Source organism: Citrus sinensis, chromosome 5 (assembly GCF_022201045.2).
Source record: "Citrus sinensis cultivar Valencia sweet orange chromosome 5, DVS_A1.0, whole genome shotgun sequence".
NCBI lineage: Eukaryota > Viridiplantae > Streptophyta > Magnoliopsida > Sapindales > Rutaceae > Citrus > Citrus sinensis.
The window spans coordinates 25,857,746-25,879,836 of record NC_068560.1 but is presented as its reverse complement, the minus strand read 5'-3'; the positions used below and the strand labels follow the sequence as shown (position 1 = coordinate 25,879,836).

The following is a 22,091-nucleotide window of genomic DNA, read 5'->3' as shown; positions in this document are numbered from 1 at the left end:
GTTGAATAATCTTAGTATTAGTAATAGAACTTTATTGCAATTGTTGGAAGATGTTGGTTGGCTTAATGCAATTGTTTTTGAGGAAAATGTATATCCCGACTTGGTGAAAGTGTTTTACTCGAATATGGATTGTTCCGCGGAGAAAGAGAATCGAGTAATCACCACAGTTGGAGGAGTTTCGATTGAGTTTGATGATTCGGAGTTGAACTCTATCCTAGGAACTTCCGATGATGGCCTAGAAATTTTTTCACCTAGGAAACCTCCTGATATTGATGATTATGTTCATATTGATGCTGTTAAGAATATATGTCGTCGTATTGACCTTTCGGATGATGATTGTACTATCCATTTTCGCACCCAATGTCTTTGTCTTCAAACTCGGATATTACTTCGTTTTATTCAGAGTATTGTGCTTCCTAGATCAGGCCATTTGGATGAGGTTTCTCATATGGATGTTGCCTTGATTGATTGTATTCTTAGACATCGTCCAGTCGACTTAGGATACACCATTGTCCGAAACATGCTTAGTATACCTAAGTTGATTACTCGTTCCCTTCCGTATGGTCATTTCATCACCCGAATCCTCAAATACTTTAGCGTCGCTATCCAAGAACCATCATGTAGGCCATCTAAGAGCATTGGGGATGAGGCTGTTAGTTCTTTAGGTTTTGAGTGTCGTAATGGCACTTGGGTAAAAGTCACTGATAATAAGTTCACCTTTCTTGCTCCAAGTGATGATCAACCACTTAATGCTGTGGTTCCAGCCCATCAGCTACCTGTTTTTGCGCTTTCATTTCGGGGTCAGCGTAGACGTCGAGCTCCTTCAGTATCTCCCTCGGCTCCTACAGCCTCTGCACCTTCTTTACCACATCCCGAGCATCCTACTTTTGAAGAAGTTACTCTTCAGCAGCTTATGGATGAGGTGAGGACACTCTCTGTGCGGCAGACTGAGTTTCACCAGCAGCAGCAGCAGCTTATTCATGGACAGCGCCTCCTCTTTGAGCACTTCGGCATTCCATATCCGTATCCACCTCCATCACCACCATCCTCACCACCTTAGTAGTCTCTTATGCTTGTATTTGGACACACCTACATTTCATTATGATTTTGGATTATGTATTTATTTTGAATGACATGGATTTGTTTTGATTGTTTGATATTTAATAGATAATATGTTATTTCCGTATGCTTTGGATAATTTTGGACTAATGTGTTGTATTGAGATTTCGATAACAAACCACATGTGTTGATTAAATAAAGATTTATGCATTGTGCTTTAACAATAAGAATATGTCTTTATGGAGTTAAGTTGTTTTTCATAATCTTTGATTTTAATAAATTATTGTTTTGAATTTCGAATTTGGACCTATTTCAAAATATTTAAATGTTTTGGGTCATTCTATAATTTCTTATATTTTGGATCATATCTTAATTTCAGAAAGTTTTGAGTTTAATAAAGTAATAATTAGAAATTCTAAAATTGGACCAATTTGAAAATTTTTATAACGTTTTGGATCATAACATAGTTTCATACAGTTTTGAGGTTAAACTGTATTTTTAAAACAAAATTCATTTAACACTTCACGTAGAATATACAACTTATCACGTAAAGTTCGCAACTTCGACGTCAAACATGAAATCGGGACGTCGGACATGCAATAACTAACGTTAAACATACAACTTGCAAAGCTTTACGCGAAATATGAAACTCATGACGTAAAGTTCGCAATTTCAACGTCAAACATGAAACAGACGAGAATATTCTGAAATATTCTTTATTTTGGTTTTTATCCAAAACATGCAACTTCTTACGTTAAACATGCAATCGGGACGTCGGACATGCAACAACGAACGTCAAACATGCAACCTACAACACTACATGTGAAATATGCAACTTATCACGTAAAGTTTGCAACTTCGACGTCAAACATAAAACAGACGAGAATATTCGAGAATATTCTTTATTTTGGCTTTATTCAAGACATGCATCAGCTTACGTCAAACATGCAACCGTGACGTCCGATATGCAACGACGGACGTTAAACATGAAACTTGCAATACTTCACGCGAAATATGCAACTTACCACGTAAAGTTTGCAACTTTGACGTCAAACATGAAACGGACGAGAATATTCCGGAATATTCTTTATTTTGGTTTTATTCAAAACATGCAACTTCATATGTTAAACATGAAATCGGGACGTCAGACATGCAACAACTGACGTTAAATATGAAACTTGCAAAACTTCACGCGAAATATGCAACTTACCACGTAAAGTTCGCAACTTCGACGTCAAACATGAAACGGACGAGAATATTCCGGAATATTCTTTATTTTGGTTTTATCCAAAACATGCAACTTCATATGTCAAACATGAAATCGGGACGTCAGACATGCAACAACTGACGTTAAATATGAAACTTGCAAAACTACACGCGAAATATGCAACTTACCACGTAAAGTTCGCAACTTCGACGTCAAACATGAAACGGACGAGAATATTCCGGAATATTCTTTATTTTGGTTTTTATCCAAAACATGCAACTTCTTACGTTAAACATGCAATCGGGACGTCGGACATGCAACAACGAACGTCAAACATGCAACCTACAACACTATATGTGAAATATGCAACTTATCACGTAAAGTTTGCAACTTCGACGTCAAACATGAAACAGACGAGAATATTCGAGAATATTCTTTATTTTGGCTTTATTCAAGACATGCATCAGCTTACGTCAAACATGCAACCGTGACGTCCGATATGCAACGACGGACGTTAAACATGAAACTTGCAATACTTCACGCGAAATATGCAACTTATCACGTAAAGTTCGCAACTTTGACGTCAAACATGAAACGGACGAGAATATTCCGGAATATTCTTTATTTTGGCTTTATTCAAAACTTGCAACATCGTACGTCAAACATGAAATCCAACCGTAAAAAATGCAACAACTGACGTTAAATATGAAACTTGCAATACTTCACGCGAAATATGCAACTTACCACGTAAAATTCGCAACTTTGACGTCAAACATGAAACGAACGAGAATATTCCGGAATATTCTTTATTTTGGTTTTATCCAAAACATGCAACTTCTTATGTCAAACATGAAATCGGGACGTCGGACATGTAATAACTATCGTTAAAACTGAAATACAATTTTTTTCATTTTCAATTTCTTTATTTTTTGCCATTTTATTTAATTATATTATATTGTATTATAGGGTTTGTATTATATAATTTAATTTCTTTATCTTTTGTTATTAATTATATTATAAAAATTATTTTTGACATTTTATTTTATTTTTTTCATTTTTATATTCTATTTTTAATATATATTTTTTTAAAAATATGGTGCAACCGGTTTGTTAACCGGCTGCACCAAGTCTTTGGCTGCCAAATGGCAGCCAAAGACAGCCGGGCTCTCTTTTTTAGAGCCCGGCATGGTGCCGGGAACAATGCCAACGGCATTGTAGCCAAACCCAAATTTTATAGTTATTTTTGTAAATTTTCCATACGTGTCTTCTGGTCCCGTTTTCATAATAATCGTTGTCCTAAACATTCTTTGCAGATCTTTCACTGTGCTCCCTTTTTCTTATTTTTAGCTTTTTGCTTTTCTTTTTCACATGGTCTTTGTTTATATTTAATGTCCCAAATATACACGTTAACGCAACCATTTGTGACAACGAATATTTTTACCTAGTTGTTGGATTGTCGCTTTCTGTGTTTTGTCTTTTTGGTCGACTTCAACATGATTTAGAGCTTTTGAACGCGTCTTCCAAGTGCAGATGCCGAGTATATCCACTGTTCGATGAAATGCCCATATGAATAATTTGAGGACCCAGGGGGCCACGCCACTGGTACTATAAGTCTCATCTTTTGTCTTTTTATTTGTATATCTATTTGTTTTTTAAAAAAATGATAATAAAGTCCGCAAACTTCGGCTTTATAGTTTGTAGCAGGGTAATTAGAAAAGCACATGGGTCACTTCACTTTGGGTCTCTTGGCCTTCATCAGTTCATTGTAATTATCAACAGTGAAAGAACAAGACAACTGTGATGCATTTTCACAAAAAGTTTGCAAAGTCTTCAGATTTTTTTATCCTACCACCAACACACTCATTGCTAATAGAAAATTTTTAAGTAATATTGTTGTTATTGAATGTAACTGCCATGTAATTAAGATACGCCCTCCGTAATTACACGATTGTTATTTATATAGAGGGTTTTTCCCGTAATGTTCTTTACAAAGCGCTTGTGTTTATTGGCTAATAGGATTAGCATTTTGATTGTTCGTAAAGCACTCGAAAACTCGCCCTGAATCAAAAATCATTCTCAATCTATTTAATTGTCTCTCTCTGCTATTATTGCTTATCAACTGTAATTTTTAAATTACAGTAGTAAAATATCTGATTAACATTTAAAATTAATGAAAGCTACCATAAAAATTGCTTAAGAAGTCTTACTACTATAAGTTGAAAAATGTTGGAAACACAGCAGGTAACAAGAAAATTCAATGAAATGCCAAAATGCCACCGAGCGCTACCCAATTAACCTATAGCTTTAACACCATTTACATGTAATTGTAACTAGGTTATTATCGTTTGACCGCATTATAAATTATGAAATATTAAATGACTACAAAAAAAAATGACTACTAAAAAAAATTAGTGTTCACCACTTTATTATTATATCTTTATAAAATCTTTTATTTTATCATATTTCCATTTATCACTATTAGTTAACCGTTAGTTAACTAGTAAAATACCAATATAATCTTACTTTAAAAAACAATTAAATTTTTAATTAAAAAAGAAAACAAAATAAAAAAATTAAACCCAGTTGAAGAATACCTCTCTTCGCTGTCGATACTTCTTATACGTGCGATTAAATATCTTCCTTTAGTGCTAAATTGCTAATTTTGCTCTCATCAAAGTATCAAATTGAAACTACCGTTAAACCTTGAAGATAGCAAATTGAAACTGCCATTAAAGCTTGGAGATCAATATGCTTTCTGTCAATCTTAATCTCTATTTCATGAATCCTTCAAACTCATAATAACAAAACCATTATTCCATTACCAAATCAAACTGATCAATTGAAAGGCAATCTCAAAGAAATTTTATGTGAAATCCACTTTCAAATTGATCACGTATTCCTAGAGATAAATCATTTAAAAAAAAAATTACACACCACTGCTGCCATCAAAATTCCTCTAATTCCTCTTTAAGATGGGACCATCAATGCCAATGCATGGCTTAGTACCCATTCGAAAGATGGTGGACCACTGTCTGAAAAAAGAAAAAAATGAAGAAGAGAAAGATAATGATGACGCTAGATATTTGAGATTTACAATTTTTTTCCTCTTTCTTAATCAATAATAACTCTACCGCCCCTGTAATGTTAAATTGCATATAATTTTATCATAGTTTTGAATCTAAAGACACTTTAGCGCTTTAATATTAGGGATGACAAAAATTTCCACGGGGACAGGTATCCTCGGGGATTTTTCTCATTCGGGGAGGATATGGGGATAATTTCATACCCAATTTCTTATTTGGGGAAGGGACGGGGAAATTTTTTTACCCAATTTCTTATTCGGGGACGGGACGGGGATGAGGTGGAATCCCCATCCCCTACCCATTTCCCCATTTTAATTTTTAATTTTATTTTAATTTTTTAAAATTACTAGTAAATAAATTATAAAATTTAAATTATAAATTATAAATATTGGTAAAAATAAAAAATATCAAAATATTTATATTATTAAACTTTTGGGCCTAATTAACTAATTAAAGTCCTAAATTTTTATTTAGGACATTAAAAAGACTGAGTAGATTCTATTAGCCCAAAAAAATTTTAATTTTAATATTCTTTAAATATTTTAAACTTAAATTTATTTTTTATTTATTTTTAGATGTTATAATTGCCCACAGCGAATCACAAATTTAATATCTAATCTAATCTAATATAATATTTGCTCTTGATTTGCTCCGATTTAACTTTTGTGTTGTAAAGGAAATAGTCCACATTTATAAAGTGCCCATGCTACCATTGAAAAAATTAATTTTGAATCTAAATTCGATTTTATTTGTAACAATTTTGTATTAGACTATTAATTTGTTCATGATAGTTTGTAAAAGAAGTTTGTATCCTTTGCATGTTGCGTTACTTACTAATTTAATGTATGTGACTTTTGTAATGGATATTAATGTAAGATATATTTTGAACTTTAGTTTTATTTGAATTTTTTATTTTGATATGATTAACTCAAAATCGAAAACAAAAAAAAATGTATTAGTTATTCGGAGATCGGGGACCCTCAGGGATCCCCTGTTATTATTCAGGGAGGGAATGAGGATTCTCTCAAGTAATTTTGACGGGGACGGAGAGGGGACGGGGACATACGCAAAATATCAGAGATGGGTACAAAAAATTAGTCCCCGCCCCTCCCCTCCCCATTGCCATCCTTATTTAATATTAGTATGACATTAGTGTTGGACTCACAATATTAACAAAAATATTATAAAATAAAACTTTTTTTAAAGATACAATGAAAACACCAATACTTCTTACAGCAGTGATATTCTTACAACATTTAGTACCACACTTAGAACCGAACGGTGCGTTTTGAGTTAAATATTAATTGTCCACACATATTACACACAATACGTGCTGCTCACTCGCTGTTGACACAACACGCGCTGCCCACTCGCTGCTCCCACCACACATGCTGCTCACAGAACACAACTCAGAAATTGACTTGCAGCTTGAATCCCACAAGCCGATTCTCCCTCTCTCTCCCCTTCGTCGATTGCATCTCCCACATCACTAAAAGGCGTCTTTATTTGGCTGAATAAGCAAACAGTCAGATATATTTTGGGTTGCAACTTTGGCTTTGGTAACAATCAGCAAAAGATCAAGCTGTTCGTATGCAACATATCATGTGCCAGGTTAAGTGTTAATCTTAAATGATTGCTCAAGGGCGGAATCCACGAAATGTACAAAATCTTTATATTAACTGCTTAACTGGTACAAGAGCACTCTTCTTTTACTTCACTCAAAATCAATCTAAATGCAATTACTAATCAATTTAAACTCACTTGCCAATACAAATCGATTACAAATGCAAAACTTGACCACAGATGCAATCACCACAAGCAACACAATTCCAGCTGAATCTTCACAAATTCAAGCCATAAACTTTCCAAATTTTCAAGGTAAGATTTGTGGAGAGACCCGCGCCAGCTATGAAGAGACCCACAGAAAGAGAGAGAAAGCCGACAGTGAGAAGGGAATGCCGCTGACGGTGAGAAGGGAGCGCGGTGAGATTTTTCCTTAGTTGAGAGGGTGAGATTTGGCGCGAGGTAAGAGAGAGAATGCGTGTGTGATGCATGAACTGTGGAGAATTTATATTTAGCTCAAAACGCACCGTTTGGTTCTAAGTGTGGTGCTAAATGTGGTAAGAACCTCATTTTCCTACTTCTTATAGTTATTTTATATCTTATAATTTTTTTTTAAAAAAATAATGAAACCATAATAACCCTTATAACTCTCTATCTCAATAATTGAGAATTTAGTTGACTTGGAAGCACGAGTCTTCTCCTCATATGAATTTAGTTTGGCATTTTTACATTATTCAGATTATCCATTGAGTCTTGAGATCAAACCTGTGCCTCGGCATTTTTTTTGAGTCTAATCGCTTAGCATACCTTATTATTCGTGTATTAGCATTTTTTTTTATGTTTATTAAAATCTAATCACTAATCTTTGTTTGCTTCAGTGAAAACTTTGATCAAGATAGAGTTGCAGTTTACTGATAAAATGATCACGATTTTAAATTTAAAGATTTCAGTCCAAGATCCTAACATTCACATTTTTAATTATATCTGTTGATAAACAAGAAAAAAATTGATTAGAAGAATATGACAATAAGAAGATAAAAATAATTATATCTAAGTAAGATTGATGATTGTAGTGCTACGTTATTTGTCACCTTAGTCTGGATATAAAGCTTAAAATCTTGTCACACGGCAATAATATCAGTAAACTTTTGACAAATCACTGATCAATTGATCTTTTCAAGTCACTTATTTCGTTTCCATCAGATTTGACGCCATCAAACTACAAAAATTTTACAGTAAAAAGATTGTCTTACCCGTTATACACGATAGAATCTTGGAAGCACGAGTCTTCTCAACTTAAAAATTGAGATCCTCTCTTAAATAGAGTTTACACTTGAAAAATATGTATACATTACCATTCATGTATTGTCAAAATTTGAGCTTAAGATCCAACTATTTACAAATTATTAATTAAATTTGTTGGTGAAAGCAAATTAATTAGAAGAATGTGACAATAAGAAGATAAAAATACTTGCTCAAATTCTTCGCCGCGGGGTCGCTTACAAATCCACTACCTTAGCTTTTAATCACACACATAAATCTTCATCATCACATATTATACAATAATCAAAGCTAATTATTGAAACCTTTCTTTCAAAGTGAAAAGGAAAAATTATTGAAACCTTCCGAGTTTGAAAATGCCGGCAGCACTTGCAACTTCCTGGAACCTTCGTGGAAGTGTGGATGCTGAGTACATCCAACCGTTCGATTAAATTTAAATGCCGAAATGATTTCGAGGACCCACACGACCACGCAACAGTTTTTTTTTTTTTTTTATTTCAATTTATTTGTATATCTATTTCTTAAAAAAAAAAAAATCATAAAGTCCCGAAACATGAAAATTCAATGAAATGCCAAAATGCCACCTTGCGCTGTCCAATTAACCTATAACTTTGACACTATTTACATGCAACTATAACCATCTATCTCAGTTATTAAGAATCTATAGTTGACTTGGAAGCATGAGTCTTCTCCATGTATGAATTTGAGATGACAACTGTCTGCCTCTGCATTTCCCTAATCTCTAGAGTTCTCTGAAATCTCTTCTTCATTTTCTGTCTCCCTTTTCTGAATCGTTCCTGTCCTCGATCCTACACCTTCTTTGCAAATCTTTCATTGCACTCGCTTTTCAATTTTTCTTAGCAGAGAAAGGATCCCCCTTTGTTTCATCTCTAGATTTTTCACTCTTTTCCTCTCCTCCTCCCTTAAATCTATTCAACTTCTTATTTTAGCAATTTATCCAAACTTCTTATTTCCCTCTTCCCAGCTGATTGATTAGTTCTGCTTAGTTTGATTAGTTTTGCTTTCCCCTGTTTTCTGAAAGCAAAAAATTAAAAAAAAAAGGGATAATGGAAATTGTTATCTCCGTTGCTGCAAAAGTTGCCGAGTACTTGGTTGCTCCCATAATTCATCCATTTACTTACTGCTGCACTTACAAGACCAACTTCGAGAAGCTGAATAATGAAGTTGATAAGCTCAAGAATGCTAGAGACAGTGTGCAGTATAAGGTTGAAGATTCCAGAATTAAAGGGGACGGAATCCAACAGCACGTTGAGGAGTGGCTGATTGCTGCGAACAAGGAGATCAATGAAGTCGAAACACTTATTGAAGGCAAAGAGAATTCAAACAACCGGTGTTTGAAGGGGTTATGTCCTAATTTGAGGACTCGGTACCAGCTTAGCAAGAAAGCAGAAAGAGAGGCGAATGCTATTGTTGGACTCCATGAAAAAGGGAGATTCGACAGTGTTTCTTTCCGTACCATTCCAGAGGAGACATGGCTTAGGTCTACCCAGGATTTCATGCACTTTGAATCGAGAAAGTCCACCTTGAAGGAGATACTAGACGCACTCACCAACCGTAACTTCAACATGATTGGGGTGTACGGGATGGGTGGCATTGGAAAGACAACGCTGGTGAAAGAAGTTGGCAGACAGGCCAAGGAAAATAATCTCTTTGAGAAGGTCATTTCTTCACGTGTTTCCCAAACACCGCAAATAAAAGAAATACAAAGAGAAATTGCAGAGAAGCTGGGCCTGAAAATAGATGAAGAGAGTGAAACTGTAAGAGCAGGGAGGCTCCTTGAACGATTGAAGAGAGAGACGAAGATCCTTATAATCTTGGATGATATTTGGGGGAGTCTGGATTTGGAGGCGATTGGAATTCCATTGGAAGATGACAACGGCGGATGTAAAGTTCTGCTGACAGCAAGAAGTCACGATGTGTTATCCTGTAAGATGGATTGTCAACATAATTTTTTTGTTGATGTTCTGAAAGAAAAAGAAGCTTGGAGTCTTTTCAAAAAGATGACAGGTGATTGCATAGAAAATGGTGAACTGAAATCTGTAGCAACAGAGATAGTCAAGGAATGTGCTGGTTTGCCCATTGCCATTGTACCCGTAGCAAGGGCATTGAGAAATAAGAGATTGTCTGAATGGAAGGATGCTTTGCTGGAATTTAGAAGGCCTTCCTTGAGAAACTTCACTGGAACAACGGAGGTGGCGTACAATAGTATAGAGCTAAGTTACAATCATTTAAACGGAGAGGAACTCAAGAGTACATTTTTGCTAATAAGGTACGCCTTCATCTCATGCGTTGATGACGTGTTCTTTTATGGAATGGGTTTGGGTCTGTTTCAAAACATCAACACGTTGGAAGAGGCGCGGGATAGAGCACATACATTGGTTGAAAAACTCAAAAAATCTTGTTTGTTGCTTGATGACAATACAAGTGAATGGTTCTCTATGCATGATGTTGTTCGTGATGTAGCCATATCAATTGCATCTAGAGACCAACATGTGTTTGCGGTGGAAAATGAGGTCGTTTCCCAGATCAACTGGCCAGATAAGGAGAGACTGAAGGTTTGCACCGCAATCTCCTTACGTAGGTGTAATATTAGTGAGCTTCCTCAAGATTTTGAATGTCCGCAACTTAAATACCTCACCATTGATAATGTTCCATCTTTGAGAATCCCAGATAACCTTTTTACTGGGATGACGGGGCTTAGAGTTTTAGATTTCACTAAGATGCATTTGCTGCCTTTGCCTCCATCGCTTGGTCTCTTACAAAACCTTCAAACATTGTCTCTCGATGATTGCCAACTCGGAGACATCGCTATTATTGGAGATCTAAAGAAATTAGAAATCCTTACACTTCGAGGTTCTAATATGCAGAAACTGGTTGAAGAAATAGGGCGGCTGACTCAGTTGAGGTTGTTGGATCTGACCAATTGTTCCAAACTAAAAGTTATTCCAGCAAATGTCATATCAAGCTTATCACGATTAGAAGAATTGTATATTGGCGAGAGTCTCATTGAGTGGGGGAAGGTTGAAGGAGTCGACGGTGAAAGAAGAAATGCCAGCCTTGATGAGTTGAATAATTTATCTAAATTGACCTCTTTAGAAATACTCATCCAAGATGAAAAGACTCTACCAAGAGACTTGTCGTTCTTCAAAATGCTGCAAAGGTACAGAATATTGATAGGAGTTTGGCCGCGGCGGTATCGCCCATCGGAAGGGATTTCTAGAATATTCAGCCTGAGTCTCACCAATGGTGCCAATATTTGCTTGAACGAGGGGCATATCATGCAATTGAAGGGTATTGAAGACCTATCTTTGGATGGATTGCCGGACATTAAGAATATTCTTTGCGAACTAGGCAGAGAAGTCTTTCCAAAACTGAAGCGTCTCCAAATCCGATGTAATGGCAACATTGTTCGTCTTGTTGACACAATGGATTGTACGCCAGCTCGGACGACTGCATTCCCCCTGTTGGAGTCATTATTTCTGAGAGATTTAAGGAACCTTGAGGAAATATGTCGTGGTCCACTCACAGCAGAGTCTTTTTGCAAACTAAAGACCATAAGGGTGGAAGGGTGTGATAAATTGAAAAATGTATTTCCATTGGTCATTGGCAGAGGCCTTCAACAACTTCAGTCCATTGAAGTGAGTAGTTGCCAAAATATGGAAGTGATTTTTGCTGCCGAGAGAGGAGATGAATCCAGCAAATTCCCCCTTTTGGAGTCATTATTTCTGACAGATTTAAGGAACCTTGAGGAAATATGTCGTGGTCCACTCACAGCAGAGTCTTTTTGCAAATTAAAGGCCATAAGGGTGGAAGGGTGTGATAAATTGAAAAATGTATTTCCATTGGTCATTGGCAGAGGCCTTCAACAACTTCAGTCCATTGAAGTGAGTAGTTGCCAAAATATGGAAGTGATTTTTGCTGCCGAGAGAGGAGATGAATCCAGCAATAATAACGGTACTGAAGTGATTGAACTCACTCAATTAAGGAAACTTGAGCTTCGTTCTCTTCCGCAGCTTACAAGCTTCTGCACAGGTGATCTGCATATTGAAAAGGTACACGTGCAAGATTTTTGTAATTATTTTTCAATTCTTACGTACTGAAAAGTATTTCTACTTTGAGAGTTCAGAGTTTTATTGTCTTCCTCGACCTCATCACTTTTATCTTTTAGTGACAAAATGTTAGTTATATAAATCAGTTTATTTATATTTTATAATATCCTTATAAACATAATTATCATTCTTCAATAATTCTTCTCATTATCGAAAATGGATCATACGATCAAGAGTTTTTCAAGCCACAGTACATCAAAAATGCCATTTTCAAATATTTTTAAGCATATTATTTCTGAGTGCCATTTTCAAGCCACATAGATGCAAAATGATGATCAATGTTCATCTCATGTTAACATAAATAATACGCTTAAAAATAAATGTAGAGAGATGGACAAAACTCAAATGAAGAGATTTTATCCTATTAAACTTTATGTACAATAAAACCCATTCTTGTACAATAGTAAACCATATCCAATTCCCTTGGGTTGGATGAATATTAATGTAATACCAGCTTCTTACTATATTATTAAGTTTTTTAAATTCGTGCAAATTTTCCTTCTTTTCATATGTGCTAGCAATTCAAGCTGTTTATTCAATTCAAACCAAATAAACCGATCAATTAAAAGAATCTGGAAGTTTAAATGTAAATTAAGAATAATTGAGAACAATATATATGTATGTATGTATGTATGTATGTATGTATGTATGTATGTATATATTGTCTGGCCATCAATATTATTCATCATTAGAATGCTTTATTTACTTTAATATGTGAAATTGTTAGAAAGAAGATCTAACTCCATCTTGCTTTTTTTGTGATTGGTGATCACCCAGGCCGTCCCCAATTTGGAAGATTTGATTGTTGATGAAAACCACATAGGTCTATTTCCAGAAGACTTGCTTTGCAAACTTAAATGTCTTGATGTCGGGCTTGATGAGTCAGCTGCTATTGTATCACTTGACGATTTCCTCCACAGATTTCACGCCATCAAAGTTCTTGTTATAAAAGAAAACGATGATTTTTGGAAAGATCCACCTGACGAGTTTGAAAATGGAATGAAGGTAGTGATAACAGGAATAAATCAGCATCGTGATCTGCATTTTGAAAAGGTACACGTGCAAGATTTTTGTAATTATTGTTCAAATTCTTACGTACTTAAAAGCATTTCTACTTTGAGAGTTTAGAGTTTTCTTTTCGTCATTGCCCTCATCACTTTGTCTTTTAGTAAGAAAATGTTAGTTCTATAAATCACTTTATTTATACTTTATAATATCCGTATAAACATAATTATCACTCTTCAATAAATCTTCTCATTATCGAATATTGAATTGGCTACAACCATAGATGGATTTGGATGTCAGTTAGACCGAATGATAAAAAAAAAAAGAAGATATTTAGTAAACAATTATTTTCTTCCTTCTTGTTCAATTTTTTTTCTCTTAATTATCAGAGTTTTTCTTCTTCCTCTACTTTTTATTTTATGTCTATATGTTTAGTTAAATACACGGAAGAGACAGTGCATTTGATTAGCCAAACAAAGAAAATACTCATAAGATTTAGAGTTTTTCAAGCCATAGTTAATTTCCTGAAAATTGTTCAAGAGCTATTTCCAAATTAGTACTCTTTAATACAGTATTCTTACATACAAAATGATTATCAATTTTGATGTTGAAGTAGAAATTGGTTATATCGTGGAAACATAAATAATATTTTAAAATATATATATAGAGATGGACAAAACTCAAATTAAGAAATCTTATTCTATTAAACTTTATGTACAATAAAATCCATTCTTGCACAATAGTAAATATATCCAATTCCATTGAGTTGGATGAATATTAATGAAATACCAGCTTCTTACTCTATTATTAAACTTTTAAAATTCATATTATTTATTCATTTTTGCGTTAAGAAAAAGTTAAAACTCCAATATTTTTTTAAAAAAATAAATTTGTAAGATTTTCAATTCAAACCAAATGAACGGATCAATTAAAAGAATCTCAAAGTTTAAATGCAATTTGAGATAATTGAAGTCTTTTTCATAGAGATTATGCACAAATCTAATAAAATTTGAAAATCTATCTACTGGACAAGAGTTAAGAAGAGAGAATGGAAGAAAACACACATTACTTAAATGGAATGCTTTGTATTTACTTTGTATTTACAACTGAAAATCGTACTCTCTCCGCATATGTATATATTTGTCCGGCCATCAATATGCATCATTGGAATGCTTTGTATTTACTTGAATTTGTGAAATCGTTAGAAAGAAGTGCTAACTCCATCTTGCCACTTTTGTGATTGATGATCACCCAGGTGTTCCTCAATTTGGAGAAATTGAGGGTTGATGAAAAGCGCATAGGCCTATTTCCAGAAGACTGGCTTTGCAAACTTAAATGTCTTGATGTCCGGCTTGATGAGTCAAGTACTATTTTATCACTTGACGATTTCCTCCAGAGATTTCACACCATCAAAATTCTCCTTATAGAAGGACATGATTATGTTTTGGGACAATCATTTGAAAACCTTGAAAATGGGATGAAAGCAATGATGAGGGGAATAAACCAGCGTCGTGAACTGAAGCAGATTTTCAAACAAGAGTCAACCAATACCAACAATTTGGAACAGCTGGAGATATTTTATTGTTACAATTTGACTAATCTAGTGCCATCCTCGACATCGTTTCAGAACCTAACAACTTTGAAGGTAAGTGGTTGCCGTGGAATGATAAACGTTCTAACATCCTCAACAGCAAGGAGTCTGGTGCGACTGAGACAAATGGAGATAGGTTACTGCAAGATGATAACAGAAATAGTGGCAGATGAGGATGATGAGGGAGATAATTATGCAGCAAAAGATGAAATTGTTTTCAGCGAATTAAAGGAATTGATTCTTTGGAACTTAGAAAGTCTGACAAGTTTCAGCTGCTCTGGGAATAATTGCGACTTCAAATTCCCATCTCTGGAAACATTAGTGGTGGCAGATTGCCCCAATATGAAGATTTTCTCAGAAGGGGAATTAAGCACACCCAAGTTACACGAAGTGCAGATGAGCCTAGTCGATAAGAAACTTGGGGCTTGGGATCGGGACCTTAATACAACCATTCAATACGTATATCTTAAAAGAAAAAAGGTAAGTATTCATTCACTATGAGATGTTGATTTATTTTTTTTTTTCTAAAAATTACTGATTTAATAACAGATATATATAAAAAAGTAAAAAGAAAAAAATACATATTAATTTTTTTATAAATTCATTTTAAATCTGATTAGGAAGGGGAGGAAAAAGAGAATGAGAAGTCCGCCGAGGCGAATGAAAAGGAAAAAGATGCGAAAAACAGTGGTAAGATAAACGGGAGGTTTTGATTTGATTCTATTTTACTGACTAAAAATGTTTTATTTATGTTGAATTGTTTGTTAAATCATATTGGTACATCTTTTTTAAATATAACTACTCTGCTCTGTTGTTATGTTGAGGATTAGTTGTTATACAGACATAGCGAAAAATAAAAGAATAAAAAATGAAATTAATTGCTTACAGAGAGAATTGAAGGATTTCTGTGTCCTTAATAGAGGTTAATTTGTGCAATTTAATTATGTCAAAACTGCACCTTCAATGTGTTTTTACTCTTTGTCTACAGAGTCTCCAAACTTATGAAGACGACTCATGCTACTTGTGCAGCATTTTGGATAAGGCTCGAGCTCGAGTTCTTTCTATATATTAAGAGTCATATGGTGTTGGTGAGAGGATTTTTTTGTTTCAGTTTTCATTCATTATCTTTCTTTTAGCTTTGTTTGAGTACTCAAAAATCCAATTTGAGACTAGTTTTATTTCTTATGGATGGTGTCCAAGATCTGCCATATTCAATTTGTAGTCATCTTAAAATCTCTTTAATCCCTAAATTAATAAAATAGATGTGTGCATCATATTTGTGTTCGTGCACCTATTGGTATTTTTTGGAGACAACTATATAAGAATTTATGTAATTTCATGAAAATATCAAGATTTTATATAGAAAATTATGGAAAAATAAAAGTTTACTGGTCAATTGCTCACTGTAGACAACATGTGGATCCTCCCAGGAGACGCTTGAAGTTGTAGTTTACTGGTATTAATGATCCCAAGTTCCTCCATTTACATTATTATTAATTATTTTTGTTGGTGAAAGCTAATTGACTATAAGAATGCGAAAATAAGAAGATTAAATACTTACTTTATTTAATTATCTAAATACAAATTCAATCAATTCATTAAGCCATCAAAAGTTAGTTACAAACCACTCTATCTTAACATATGTAATTTACCATCATCTAAAACCGCTATATCCTAACATATGTAATGTACCATTATCAATTTCTGCTATGTTATGTTTGTATAGCCTAATATGTTTGGCTTGGTCTTGTCTAATATATTTGGCTTGGTTTTGTATCCTTTCCAAACATATGAATATTTACTCAAGCGCATGTTTGGGCCATCTGAACATTGAGTGGTTTGATATCTCTGCAGCGCATGTAGGTCAAAAACTGACCAGGCAGCTCCTCCAAAAGTGCTTGTACAACAGAAATTTGCCCACCTGTTCAGAAAACAATGGGTTCGTTTGTTCAGGCATGAAAAAATTCAGAAACTTTTGCGAATTAACTCCCAAATTCAATAGTTTGAACTAATTTTGTCAAAGAATCATATGCACTCACTATGAACTTCTCGCATAGGAACAAATTGTACTATATCTCTGGTAGCTACCCAATCGGTAGAGCTCTCTTATCTACAGCCATTATCAGCATCAAGAATCTGCCAACAAAGTTATCAGCATCAAGAATCTGCAACAAAAGTGGGATAATACCACACTGCATATATACTCTAAATTGAATGTATCAAACTATAGAAAAAAGAAGTTCAATGCTAATAAGAAGATATTCCAGTTGGAAAACATTGTGTACCTCCATTTGTGTAAAATCTGCACCTCCCACACCCACAATTAGAATTGACAAGGGAAGATCAGAAGCCCTTACCAAAGCATCTTTCGTTTCTTGGAGATCTGTCAGAACTCCATCCTAGATAGACAATGCAAATTTACAAATCACCCAAAAAGAATGATAGAAAGAGAAAACTGTGGATATATAGAATCATTGTAATCACCGTTATAATGAGTAAGACGAAATACTTGCGTCTGTCGTATGAGAGGGACTGTCCAGCAATTCGTGCAGCTGTGTTGATCACTTGACCAAACAGAGTCGGTCCTGCCAAAGAAACATTGTTTAGAGCGCTTGCATAAGCAGCCATAATGCCTTCAACTCCATCTACCTATAAAATAAAGAAACCAGCAGTTAATAAAAAAAAAATGGAAGAGGATAAAATATACATCTTTTAGGATAAAATTCCAAGGAAATTTTCAGAAAATGTAGAAACATATTATAATGTTTGTTATTAAAAACGAAAAGTTATGGGAGACAAGCCAACCAAATAAGGATTACAGCAAAGTTGCGAACTCCAGTTACCCCTACCTCAAAGCCACCTGCTCTTCCATTCAAGTTAAAACAATGTGATACAGTGCCATCAAATGTCTTCCCTCCAAATCCCCATGCAGGAAAGCGTCTATCGGAATCATAAAATTGTATGACCTCCCCAATTTCCGTTATTGCCTGTAAATGGTTGAAGAGGCCAATAACTAATCAGTGATATTCTCTCTCAACTTCTACGAACTATTGAAATATCTATTTCCCTATGACGGCCATAGAAAGACTTGAAAGTCACATGCATTTTCTAAGTCGAAAACACTGGACAAAGTGACCATTTTATGACCTTCAGAGTTCAGAGATCACTTTCAAAATGTGAGTTATAACAAAACCTTACCTGCTGGTAAGAATTCAATCTGCCTGAAGGATCAATATAGTGCAAAGAATTTGGATTTCGAGGATTTCCATTTGAAGCTGGATGATTTTGCATTTAACGAGAGGCAAGATGAAGTTGGACCAAATAAGAGGAAATAAACAAAACAAAACGATTATATTGCCAATTTATCTTCAACAAGCAATCTCTTTCTAATTACCTGTAAAGTCGACTGCAACCATAAAATTCAACTCAAAGCCACTAGATATGTAATCCAGAAAACTATATTGCTCTTTCTCAACAAACTTTTCAATAAACAACTGACTTTTCAGAACCTAGGAAAAAGTCAAATAAAAAATAAAGTGATATTAAATTATCAAAAACCGTAAGCATGAACAAACACCTTTGGTGGAGTAAAACAAAAAAGAATAAACACCTTGTCATGGCCGCGTTGAGTTGATGGTAACATAAAAGTTGCACCAGTTCTTTCTTGATGAAGTTTCTCCAGGTCTCCAACTGATTTCTGAATTTTACTAATAACAGAAATAGAAAACCTTGACATCAGAAAGGCAAAAGGATAAAAGAGGGAAGCTAATGACATTAAGAAATTTAACAGTTACCCCATCAGTACGTGATTTCCACTGGTATTGAAATCAAAACATTCAATGATTAATGGGTTTTCCTGTACCAAAGAAAATCATATACTAAAAAACATTTCCCCATGACCAAACTTCACTACCTAATATACATTTAAGTAACAAGCACAAGAAGATGATAAGGTTACCTTGCTCACAAATTGCTGCATGCTCAAAGTTATTGGTCTCCAAATGGGATTCAAGTTATTGTTTATCACCTCCGTCTTGTAGATAGGAACAGAATTTCCACTCTCAACAATTCTAGATATTCTTAAGAATGGATCCTATAGAATATAAGAAGAAGAAGAATGAGCATCTACATTAATAGATTAATTAGTGAACCTCCAAACTTAGCTACTTTGTCAGAACTTACACTTTTGGAAAACAGGTCTACATTTTGCAAATGCGAGCAACGGAATGCTATTTCAACAGCACTCTTGGAAGCAACCGTTTCCTCAGCATGGACAGAGAGTGTCCCAAAGTTTCTTGAAACTCGAAGTCCATAATTGTTATGGAGTTTTAAGGTTAAAGTTCGATTTTGTTTGGTCACTATCTGCATTTAAAAGGAAAATATGACACTTGTTAGTGCAAAAGAAGAATGCTAAAGAAGAAGACAAATGCTAGTAAAAAGCATCTGAGAATATTTTGCCCTTTTTTGATAGGAAACAGATTTTTACAGAAAATTAGATGGGCATATTTTGCCCATTGAATAAAGAGAAAATACATAGATTCATCAAACAAAATATAACCCAGAAACTTACCTCAGAGAGAACACAACTAGCTTCTCCCAGGAAGTCTTGATCCTCCAACTTTAGCATCTGCAGGGCAATGTAAATAAGAAGTTTGAGCTTTAAACTTCACACTTCAACAAATATTTTGTCATGAGATAATAATGACTTGAAAGTAATTAGGGATCACTGCTGCAAAGAATCAAAAGAACACTAGATTTCCTACTTAATGTCTTAGAATCCATCTGGATTTGTTCATTTTCTCTTTCCACTGGCATAAATTTACATATTTATCATTTTTCCCAGTAATGTTAATACCATTTACAATTGACATAAATAATCATCACATTTTTAGATTATCTAACTGTTTTCAGCAAATGCTTCCAAATGATTACAGTTTCTAGGATTATAATCGTCAAAATTTTTTCATTTTGACTCAAATTCCACAGACGAATACATCATAGGCTCTAAAGATATACTTATCCATTTCAATACTGACAATATGGTCATTTTTTACAGAAACTTCTTTAGGTCATGGCAGCAACTATTTAACTGTATTGTTTTTAACAACATAGATCAAAATTCCACTTTGGAAAAAAGAAAATTTAGCCGTAAGGAGCATCAGAAAAATTGTTCTTTCCCAGTTATGGTAGCAGGACAAATATGTCAAACCTTGCAAGATGCAATAGCAGAAAGTTCCATAATAACTACCCTGGCCTTAAGATTTGGTTATGGTATATGACAGCCAACTTTTTAAGTTTCTTGCCATGCTAAATGTTAGTTTATAATCAATCAAGTATTCCCAAATTTCCCGAAATTGATAGAAACTATTGCTGATGCAATTTAGTTTAGACGTATGCTTAGACAACAAATGGATCAGTCAAATGCCTTGGCTAACTCTAAACTTTGGAACTGAAGTATGTGCGTATCATTTACATCTGAATTGAGAGAAAAAAAAATAATTAAGAAATTTTTATATACCTTCACTGGAATATTGTGATACTTGGTATCCACATCATACACACGAAAGCTGGAAAAAGAAGAAAAGCATTAAGAAATTCAAAAACATTAAATATTATCAAATCAAGCAAGGCTTATGAGAAATGATAAGCAAATGACCAATCAAGGGGGCAAAAAAAAACAAACTTTAAAAAGAACACAGTAAAAACTTACAGCAAGGGCTGGACGATCTCAAACTGAAAAGCAATTGAAATCTTTCCAATCCAAGCAGGATTCAGATTGTTCATAATCACCTCTGTACGTCCAATCTCCTCCAGCCTCCCATCTCTTTTCTTTGCATACACAACTGCCATGGGATCACTCTATGACACAAAAAGACATGTAAATACATTTGCTTGTGAGTATAAAAATAAAAAAACAGAAGGCCTATGGGTATGTATCCACTTATGTCATATAAATATAAACATATATTAGTTAAATAACTATAGTTAGTAATCCATCATTAAAATACAGCAGCATTTGATGTATGCTAGTATCAGCTAGTAAAAAGATATGCCGCTGATAAATGTTCATTATCAAAGAATTTTATCTTGCACATATAACATATTTGACTAGTGCACAAAATTGCAAAAGCAATAAAACACCAACCATGACTTGTTATACATTATCTGGAACTCTCAAGTTACTGCTCCTTACTGGATTACATTGGATATAGACAGTGTATATAACAAACTATTCTTCTTTGTCTAAGTTTAGAATTTTGGTGCCAGCACTAAGCGTTATTCAGATCATATATCCCTAGACCCTTCATGAACAGAGAAAGGATATTGACAGGGCCATTATGAACAAATAAGCAGATCATATAAGGAGGATACAAGATAACATGAGAATCAATCAGCAAGACTATCAACAGCATGAACATGGCATTATTAGACATAAGACAACAATAATATGAAGGCGTACCTTTGATGCGATGTCAAGATCACGCAACTTTGAAGCAGATAAAGATAACTGCAATATATATTCAAAAACATAAGAACGAATACAGATACATGAAAAAGCGGAAAAGGAGTAATCCATGCATATGCTGCACGAAATGAAAATTGTCAGTACGATGTGGGTCAACTGACAGGCAATATATATCTGTCATAAACAGAACATGCAGAAAACCATCATTTCGGATTCTGACAGAATCACTTCTAATATTAAATCTTATAAGCAGCAAGCAATAATATATGTAATTAAGTTTTATATAACAACAGGATGTGACACGTCAATTACAAGCATTGAACCACATTTAATTTGTTATCATATGACTTGTTGCCTTTTCTCCAGGAAAGTTTCCAAGGAGATCCTCAGGTAAGGTCCACATCAATAGAGGAATATTACAATCACTTGGTGGTCCATGTTATGGAAAGACATTCTTATCCTCGTAACAACATAATCCTTAATCCACAATCTTTTATAAAGTTAATGGTTTGTCTTATGCAAACCAGCATTCACAAAATCATGTTCCAATCAGGGGAGCATTATCATGTGGAATCTTCACGAGGGGTATAAGTCAAATTCGATCACGAAGGGTATGAGTTAAATTTGATAAATGAGGAATAACAGAATAGTCAACTTTGAGGATACACAGGAAAACCACTGTGCATTCAACAGGATCAAACATCAA

At 34.4% G+C, this 22,091-nt stretch overlaps 2 protein-coding genes across 13 annotated transcripts in view; one reads left to right on the top strand and one right to left on the bottom strand.

Moving 5' to 3' along the window:
* LOC102613633 (probable disease resistance protein At4g27220) overlaps positions 1–22,091 on the top strand; it is a 214,808-nt gene that overhangs the window by 66,232 nt on the left and 126,485 nt on the right. For 2 of the 8 annotated variants that reach the window (XM_052442881.1, XM_052442880.1), the window contains exons 2-3: positions 9,427–12,266; positions 13,101–13,328. In XM_052442881.1, coding sequence (XP_052298841.1) covers positions 9,427–12,266; positions 13,101–13,328 — 3,068 coding nt within the window. Of the gene's footprint in view, positions 1–9,426; positions 12,267–13,100; positions 13,377–14,583; positions 15,400–15,539; positions 15,610–15,907; positions 16,194–16,773; positions 17,195–22,091 lie in introns of those variants that run through there. The other 6 variants (XR_008055420.1, XM_052442882.1, XM_052442878.1 and 3 more) reach the window with 6 other exon arrangements.
* The window catches only part of LOC102629844 (protein BONZAI 3-like), a 100,957-nt gene that overhangs the window by 77,690 nt on the left and 1,176 nt on the right, over positions 1–22,091 (bottom strand). The window contains exons 2-16 of one of the 5 annotated variants that reach the window (XR_008055432.1): positions 21,380–21,427; positions 20,630–20,778; positions 20,438–20,486; positions 19,490–19,546; positions 19,102–19,281; positions 18,878–19,012; positions 18,714–18,775; positions 18,530–18,626; positions 18,314–18,428; positions 18,118–18,194; positions 17,769–17,906; positions 17,404–17,568; positions 17,205–17,318; positions 16,959–17,055; positions 16,528–16,840 (exon numbers count right to left, since the gene is read on the bottom strand). The exons of 1 other annotated variant lie outside the window; for it this stretch is intronic. Coding sequence is in view for 1 of the 4 variants with exons in the window: in XM_052442909.1 (XP_052298869.1) it covers positions 17,004–17,084; positions 17,205–17,318; positions 17,404–17,568; positions 17,769–17,906; positions 18,118–18,194; positions 18,314–18,428; positions 18,530–18,626; positions 18,714–18,775; positions 18,878–19,012; positions 19,102–19,281; positions 19,490–19,546; positions 20,438–20,486; positions 20,630–20,778; positions 21,380–21,427 (1,467 nt within the window). In the remaining 3 variants the exon portion in view is untranslated. Of the gene's footprint in view, positions 1–16,527; positions 16,841–16,958; positions 17,085–17,204; positions 17,319–17,403; positions 17,569–17,768; positions 17,907–18,117; positions 18,195–18,313; positions 18,429–18,529; positions 18,627–18,713; positions 18,776–18,877; positions 19,013–19,101; positions 19,282–19,489; positions 19,547–20,437; positions 20,487–20,629; positions 20,779–21,379; positions 21,428–22,091 lie in introns of those variants that run through there. 3 more of the 5 variants (XM_052442909.1, XR_008055442.1, XR_008055443.1) reach the window with 3 other exon arrangements.